This window comes from Physeter macrocephalus, chromosome 10 (assembly GCF_002837175.3).
Source record: "Physeter macrocephalus isolate SW-GA chromosome 10, ASM283717v5, whole genome shotgun sequence".
NCBI lineage: Eukaryota > Metazoa > Chordata > Mammalia > Artiodactyla > Physeteridae > Physeter > Physeter macrocephalus.
In genome coordinates this window covers 84191621-84200708 of record NC_041223.1, presented here as the reverse complement: position 1 = coordinate 84200708, position 9088 = coordinate 84191621, and the positions used below count along the sequence as shown (strand labels likewise).

Genomic DNA, 9088 nt, shown 5'->3' with positions numbered 1-9088 from the left:
ATCCTGAGACCCTAAGACTCTCCTTTTTCTTCAGGGTGACACACATGCAGTCACAGAGAATCCACGTCCTTTGAGACCATCAAAGGTAAATGTGGTGACAGTCTAACGCAATGGATTACTACGAAGTTGTGTCCTAGGATTTCTAGTTAATAAGTAGATATGGCTACAAAGAAATGATGCTTTTCTTGTGCAACAGGTACTGGTTCCTGAAGGTAATCCCAAAGTTAGAAACCCCTACTTTGGTTGGCTTTATATAATTAGACTATGAAATATTTTATAAATAGTAATATTATTTAATATAAAGCTCCTCACTGGAGTAAAAAAAATTTCATTTCCTTCCAATCTATAGAAATATTCCTCTTCTCTAACTTCACTGACCAATGAAATAGATCCGTCTCATAACAAGGCATCTCACCATTCAATTAACGCAAGAGAAGAATTAAGACGACCAATAAGTCAGCAGAACAGGACAGACCTCCAGCTCCAGGCTAAAGACCCTTGGAGTGCCAAGATGCTCTGAGGCCCGAGACCACTCCAGGACTCTGACCCTCCTCCTAGGTCCTGGCCACTCAGAGGTGGAATTTTCTTAGACCAAGGAAATTAAAATGTCCCCTCCTCAAACATCACAGGTTGGCGATCAATTGCCCCTCCACTACATACCCCCTTCAACAATATACAGCCACCCAGCACCGCCTCTATGTGAAATAAAAACAGCTTATAAAAGCCTCAGCCACCTCTGATTTATTCCTCTAGATCGGGGCTGTCCAAAAGAAACAAAATGTGAGCCACATGGTGTAGTTTTAAATTTCTCGCAGCCACATTTAAAAAGGAAAAAGAAGCAGGTGAAATTAATTTTTGTAATATTTTACCTAAAGCCATACATCCAAAATATTATCATTTCAACATGTAATCAATATAAATAATTATTATTAATGAGCTATTTTTCTTTCTTTTTTTATACCGTCTTCAAAATTTGGCATTCTACATGCTTAGAGCACATCTCCATTTAGACCAGCCACATTTCAAGTGCTCAGCAGCCAACGTGGTGAGCGACCCCTGAACCGGACAACACAGTTCCAGATCGGGGGTCAGTAAACAATGACCAGCGTGAGCTACCAATGGGTTTTGCATTTCCCATTGGTTGGAAACAATCAAAAGAAGACTATTTCACGACATGGGAAAATTATATGAAATCCAAATTTCCACATCCATAAATAAATAAAACTGCATTGGATCACAACCACTTTCACTTACATATTGTCTATGGCTGCTTCGTGCTACAACAGCGAAGCTGAGTAGTTAAGACAGAGCCGTATGGCCCACAGGGCAGAAAGTTTTACTACCTGGCAATTAACAGGAAAAAGCTTTGCTGCTCCCTGTTCTAGGTGACCATGAGGCTGAGCTGTGACAAGGCTGCATGAGATGCATGGACCGGAGCCACAAAGGTGCAAGCAAACGACTTTCCAGAATTTCTATTGTCTGAATGAGACACAATCTCAAAAAAGTAACACAAATCAGACGAAAAAGCTTGTGTACAACCTCAAAACAGCTGTTCAAAGTACAACTAATAGTGGGGTCCTATGCCTTCACTCTCCGATTTCCTTCCTCTCCATCCACCAACAAAACACTTGGGTCGCACATTGCTTACATCTACGTGTTTCCAAATGCGATATTACAAATGTGGCACCTGCAGGAAGAGGATTTACCCAAGTTAAACCCTGTCTTCACCAGTGCTGACCAAGTGAAAGATATGGGAAATGACTGTGATTATGCTTTAAAAAAAACACCGTACAAAATTTTAACTATGTTATGATCACAACAAAGTAGAAAAACAGAATAATTATACATACAAAGAGCAGGATAATGGGACTACAGCCAATCTTATTCCTACTTTACTCTTTTTTTTTTTTACCTACTTTACTCTTTATAAAGAAAAAATGTTCAGACCTATAGGAAATACTAGGATTTTACCTGGTAAAAATCCATTGGGATTTTTACTTTAAATAATACACCTCTTAGAAATTTCTCTTATCCCCGTGGAAAGTAATAAATGTGTTTTCCATCAAAATAAGTTGAAGAACTCTTACCATATTCTGAAACCTGAAATGACTGATAATATGTCTGGTCCTATTGGGAAGAAGAAAAAAAAGACAAGAAAATATATGAGTTCTTATTTAATTACTTTGCTTGCTTACTTACCTCACAAAAACATTTAGAAAACATTTTTAATTACATTTATAATTATTTAATGAACAAAACAATTTAGTTTAACTTTGTAGAAGTTTATTTTTAGTTGTCTGCAACATGAAGTCTGTGAATTTCATGAGTTTTTCTTAACAATCCACTAACATAAAAAGGTGACCTGTCTCTTTAATTCACTGCCGGTCATTGAAACAAACCGCTTAATCTGACTTCCCTCATTTGTGAAATGAGAACAAGATTAAATTAGATAATTTAGGAATTTATCAGGCAAGGATAACACATGTCAAACTAACAGGAAATGACTTCAAATTTGGTTTGTCTATCCCTATCAAAGCAAACCAATGAAGAATATATAAAATAGTCAAGGATGCAAAATCATCACGGACCAACACCCTTTATCTTCCTAATTCCTTGAAGTATTTTCTACTGTAACCCTTAAATCAGTACACTCTACCCTATTTTAACAGATATTGTTAATTATTTCCTTTTCCAGTATCAACAAGAAAACGTGTGGCCTAGAATATCTTTTTTTTCCAACTCCTCATATTTCTATTTCTCCATTCCTAATCATAGGTAACACATTAAATAGAACCACTTCAAGATAGCTAAGAAATTCCACCAATGAAATGTGTGTTCCAACTCTGATTCCCTAAGTTTATCAAAGCAAATACACAGATGCAGCTACAAGATATTGGCTTTTTTTAAATCATATTTGTTTAACCTAAAGTAACTGTACATCACCTAAACTAACATGATAGTATAAATCAACTCTACCTCAATAAAAAATAAAGAAAATTTTAATAAATAAACTGTACACCAGCAAACTATTTTTTAATCCTAAAAGAAGGATACAGTTCATTTCAAAGTATAAGACAAATATAACTACTTATATGCCAACAAAATAATTGTCTTAAACTTGGCTTCAGTGTTGTCATTTAAAGTAGATCCCAAAGAAATTGTGTTGATCAGTCTTTAAGAATCTCCACATTTGTCACTTCTATCTTAAAGTGTTTTCATGTCACATAAAGGAATGTTATAAATTACATGTCTTTGATTCATTTATAAGTTCTGATTTGTCATCCTCAAAAATCAAATCAAGAAGGCAATCTGGGCTTCCCTGGTTGGCGCAGTGGTTGAGAATCCGCATGCCGATGTAGAGGACACGGGTTCGTGCCCCGGTCTGGGAAGATCCCACATGCCGCGGAACGGCTGGGCCCGTGAGCCATGGCCGCTGAGCCTGCGCGTCCGGAGCCTGTGCTCCACAACGGGAGAGGCCACAACAGTGAGAGGCCCGCGTACCACAAAAAAAAAAAAAAAAAAAAAAAGGCAATCTACCTTTAATACCTGTTTTACTGATAATATAAGAATTCTAGTACTGGGACTTCCCTGGTGGTCCAGTGGTTAAGAATCCGCCTTCCAATGCAGGGGACACAGGTTCAATCCCTGGTCGGGGAGCTAAGATCCCACATGCCGTGGGGCAAGTAAGCCCATGCACCGCAACTGCTGAGCCCGCGTGCTCTGGAGCCCGCGCGTGACAACAAAAAGATGCCGCAACTAAGACCCGACGCAACCCAATAAATAAATCAATAAAAATAAAATAAATATTAAAAGAAAAGAATTCTAGTCTTTAAATTACTTTTTGCTTTACAACTGAGGTAAAGCACAGGTAAGGCTGTGGAATAAGCAATTTAACGAGGAGGTCTGTCCCTCAAGTTAAGTTCATATAGCAAACACCAAGTGAGTACTACATGTAAAACACCATGTGAGGCTCTGTAAAGGTTAATTACAGTCCTCAGCATCAGAAGTTCAGTCTAGAGATGGAGCAGCCCACAGTCCAGTGCAATACTGCAAGGCTGACAGTGCCCTGGAGTTTCATGCACGTCTCCTCTCACTCTCCCCTATACTTGACTTACACACACTTCCACCTCTGCCCATCTCCCAAGACTTGGCTCAAATATTACTGCTTCTCTGGATCCCCAATCTAAAAGTAATCTCTGGGCTTCCCTGGTGGCGCAGTGGTTGAGAATCTGCCTGCTAATGCAGGGGACACGGGTTCGAGCCCTGGTCTGGGAAGATCCCACATGCCGCGGAGCAACTAGGCCCGTGAGCCACAACTACTGAGCCTGCGCGTCTGGAGCCTGTGCTCCGCAACAAGAGAGGCCGAGGCCGCGATAGTGAGCGGCCCGCGCGCCGCGATGAAGAGTGGCCCCCGCTCGCCGCAACTAGAGAAAGCCCTCGCACAGAAACGAAGATCCAACACAGCAAAAATAAATAAATTAATTAATAAACTCCTACCCCCAACATCTTCTTTAAAAAAAAAAAAAAAAGTAATCTCTATGCCACCATGCACTTTAGTCCTCCTTTCTTTGTCACTTTTCACCCTGTATCCTGAATATTTAGGTACATGGCTTATCTTGCTGCAAGTTCTTTGAGAGCCAGGTCCATGTTACATCATGTTTTTTATCCTTCATAGTTTATCCCTTGAGTTGCCAACCTAACAGACTGCCTGATACCAAAAAAGTTCTCAAATAACATGTATTAGATTGAATAAAAAGTGCTAGCTTTGGCAAACGTGGAAAATCAACTAATTTGTCTGGGCCTCGTTTAAACAGCCTTGAAACCAACTTTTAGGCAATCATTTAACAAACAAGTAGTTACATTAGTTTACATTTGAAATAAATTCTCCCTTCCTGCCTCCTACATTACCAGTCATCCCTGACAATTCCTAGATTTTCCATCTCTCTGGTTAGTCTCCTGCCCCTCATTCAGTCTGTAAAACACTGTCACATCTTCTGTTCTCCTGGTACTCTTAAGTATCTTTCTGACTTGTTGCCTTAACGGTCCTTTCTTTCTGATCTTGAAATGTTGGCCCTTCGCATCCTGAACCCAATGCTCTTGATAAGCGAGATCATCAACTCTCATGGTGTTAACTGTCATCTCTACGCTAAACACTCCTAAACCTTTATCTCTGGCCATCCCTCAAGCTGGAGATTCAGACTCAAATCCACCTTCGGGACACCTCCACCTGAATGTTCTACAGAACATCCTGGACTCCTTTATCTGGGTTTAGCCTCCACCAGGGACCTTTTCTTGATCGCCTCTCCCCATGCTGGGTTAGATGCCCCTTCTCTCCCATAATACCCTGTGTATAACTCTATCACTTTACTTAACACAGGATACTATAATTATCTGCTTTGTGCCCATCACCAGAAACAGACTATGAAGTCATTGGGGGCACAGCACCTAATTCAGCATGCTTTCAAGGTTTGTTGAATGAATGTATGTATTAATGAATGAAAGCATTGAATTTTGTCCCCAGGCTGGTTCTGATACCGGGGGCTCATCAGATTAGCCTCAGTTATTATACAGCAACTCCTGCAAAAAACTGAAATAACCTTCAGACTACCCTGAGGCGGCACAGCCATTTGTCAAGTGACCCATGGATTAACCTTAACTCTCTGCCCTGCATTTAGAAGGAATATGAACGTCAGGGAGTGGAAGAAGCCAGCCATCATGGAAAACTGAAGAAAAAGTGGGAGAAAAGCGCTTCTTTTCACTGTCATTTAAATTGTTCCAATAAATCAAGAAATCATCGTATAACTGCGTGCTGATAGTGTGCTTTGTACCAGATGAGGTTTTCCCAGGGTGTTTATAAGTGGTAAAATGCAAATCTAGAAATAAATTATTTTACTGTCCAAGGGGTTTGGAAAGCAGAAATGAGTTTTGTCATTTTCAGCATGCGGTCATTAAGGCAATCAGGCCATACCAATTTTCACAATGAGTTTAGGTTTTTTTATAAAATATTTTTACAAAATATATAATCAAGAATGTAGAAGAGGGACTTCCCTGGAGGTCCAGTGGTTAAGACTTTGCCTTCCAATGCAGGAGGTGTGGGCTCGATCCCTGGTCGGGGAGCTAAGATCCCACATGCCTCTCGGCCAAAAAAAAAAAAAACCAAAACATAAAACAGCAGCACTATTGTAACAAATTCAATAAAGACTTTAAAACAAAATGTAGAAGACACTGAAATATTTTAAATTAATAATAACTCAGAGAAGTAGCAGCCATTTATGCCACAGATAAACACAAAAACACTGATACTGAGTACGTTCATCAGTCTAGAACAGGGATCTGCAAACTTTTTCTATAAAGGGCCAGGCAGTAAATATTTTAGGCTTTGCAAGCCATATGGTCCCTGTCACAACTTCTCAGCTCTGCGGGTGCGAGGCAAAACAGCCAGAGAAAACACAAACAAATGAGACCGACTGTGTGCCAACAGAACTTTATTTACAAAAACAGGTGTTGGGCTGTATTTGGTCTTTAGGCCAGGGTTTGCTGACCCCTGGTCTAAAAAATAAAATTTATTTCCATATTCTTCTATGTTAGTTCTAGCTGAACTAAATTTGACTAAATCAAATTAAAAACATGAAGCAAAACACAACCCCAGACCTTTTGTAGGAAGTACAAGCTCCATTTACTAAACAACTTTCCTTCACTTTCAAAGAAACGATCTACTTCAAAATGAGTTTTTAATATTTATTCTAGCTCGTCAAATACAGCTTGTGCTCATTCACTCGGGTAGCAGCTGGAGAGAGAGGCTGACCTGAAGGCTTACATACCCCGGCAGCATGTCTTCTAAGCAAACACTTTTCCAGACAAAAGAATACGTAACTCATCGACATCTTCAGAGCTCTGCTTCCCTTAATATGGTCACTGTTCCAGGGGAAAACACTCTGTTAGGACACCTGCTCTGCAGCACATATCTTCACTCTCTACCTGTATTACACGTAAGCCCACCTCAATTAGATTTCTAAACAACTTCTAAAGCAGAATGGAAAAGAAGAACGAGGAGATGCTCTCGGTAATCTCTGTAACTTCTTTATTCCCTTATCCCTAAATCAGTAGTTCATCGTGATGGTGTATGTTATGGAAATCGATCAAATGAAAGGGGAAAGACAGAAACACACTATTTTTACCTTCCTAAGCAATACACTCTGACTACAGTGCAAATTGGAGATGTGGATGACTTAAACCTTCTGTTCCAGTTACAGATTTGCCTTCTCTCACCCATGAAGCCTTCCAACTCTTGAGAGGGTTTCTATTTTTAACACACTTCAAAAAATATGGCACACTACATGACCGCCTAAAACCGTAAATTTATTTTTTAATGCAGGCCAGCTTCTTTCAGCTCTTGCTGCTGGAATTTTTAAAAAAATGCCAGAAACAGAATTCAAGGGCTGGATGGATTCTTTTTGTTTGCACGTTTATGTTCATTTATGATCATTTTAACTTTGTAAAAGTCTGCTTTAAGATTGATCTCCAGTGTCTGGATTTAATTTTTATTTAAAGATTAAGAAAGGCACTGAATTTTTTAAATCCACACATAACAAGTTGTTAAAATGGAACTACTTAAGACTCAGTTTTGCCTTTGTCCCCCAAGACAACAGAGGCCAAGTACAGCCACATCCCCAAGCCAGGTGCAAGACTAGCAGCAAGACCTGCAAAAGAGGTCTCCAAAAACTGGCTTTGCGACTCTATTTTTGTTGCTAATTTTTGAATTTTATTTTACTTATTTTTTTATACAGCAGGTTCTTATTAGTCATCAGTTTTACACACATCAGTGTATACATGTCAATCCCAATCTCCCAATTCATCACACCACCACCCTCCACCCCTGCCCCGGCTTTCCCACCTTGGTGTCCATACGTTTGTTCTCTACATCTGTGTCTCAATTTCTGCCCTGCAAACCAGTTCAGCTGTACCATTTTTCTAGGTTCCACGTATATGCATTAATATACGCTATTTGTTTTGTTTTTCTCTTTCTGACTTACTTCACTCTGTATGACAGTCTCTAGATTCATCCACGTCTCTACAAATCACCCAATTTCGTTCCTTCTTATGGCTGAGTAATATTCCATTGCATAATGTACCACACGTTCTTTATCCATTTGTCTGTCGATGGGCATTTAGGTTGCTTCCATGACCTGGCTATTGTAAATAGTGCTGCAATGAACATTGGGGTGCATGTGTCTTTTTGAATTATGGTTTTCTCCAGGTATATGCCCAGTAGTGGGATTGCTGGGTCATATGGTAATTCTATTTTGAGTTTTTTAAGGAACCTCCATACTGTTCTCCATAGTGGCTGTATCAATTTACATTCCCATCAACAGTGCAAGAGGGTTCCCTTTTCTCCACACCCTCTCCAGCATTTGTTGTTTGTAGATTTTCGGATGATGCCCATTCTAACTGGTGTGAGGTGATACCTCATTGTAGTTTTGATTTGCATTTCTCTAATAATTAGTGATGTTGAGCAGCTTTTCATGTGCTTCTTGGCCATCTGTATGTCTTCTTTGAAAAAATGTCTATTTAGGTCTTCTGCCCATTTTTGGACTGGGTTGTTCGTTTTTTTAATATTGAGCTGCATGAGCTGTTTATTTATATATTTTGGAGATTAATCCTCTGTCTATTGATTCATTTGCAAATATTTTCTCCCATTCTGAGGGTTGTCTTTTTGTATTGTTTATGGTTTCCTTTGCTGTGCAAAAGCTTTTAAGCTTCAATAGGACCCATTTGTTTATTTTTGTTTTAGTTTCCATTACTCTAGGAGGTGGGTCAAAAAGGATCTTGGCTGTGATTAATGTCAAATAGTGTTCTTCCTGGGCTTCCCTGGTGGCGCAGTGGTTGGGGGTCTGCCTGCCGATGCAGGGGACACAGGTTGGTGCCCCGGTCCGGGAGGATCCCACATGCCACAGAGCGGCTGGGCCTGTGGGCCATGGCCACTGAGCCTGTGCGTCTGGAGCCTGTGCTCCACAACGGGGGAGGCCGCAGCAGTGAGAGGCTCGCGTACCGCAAAAAAAAAAAAAAAAAAAAAAAAGAGTGTTCTTCC

General features: G+C 39.9%; 1 protein-coding gene across 1 annotated transcript in view; it reads right to left on the bottom strand.

Annotated features, from left to right (window-relative positions):
• The window catches only part of CD109 (CD109 molecule), a 133182-nt gene that overhangs the window by 81059 nt on the left and 43035 nt on the right, over positions 1–9088 (bottom strand). Inside the window, exon 6 of the mRNA XM_024132947.3 lies at positions 2088–2127. Within this exon, the coding sequence (XP_023988715.1) occupies positions 2088–2127 (40 nt within the window). The remainder of the gene's footprint in view (positions 1–2087; positions 2128–9088) is intronic.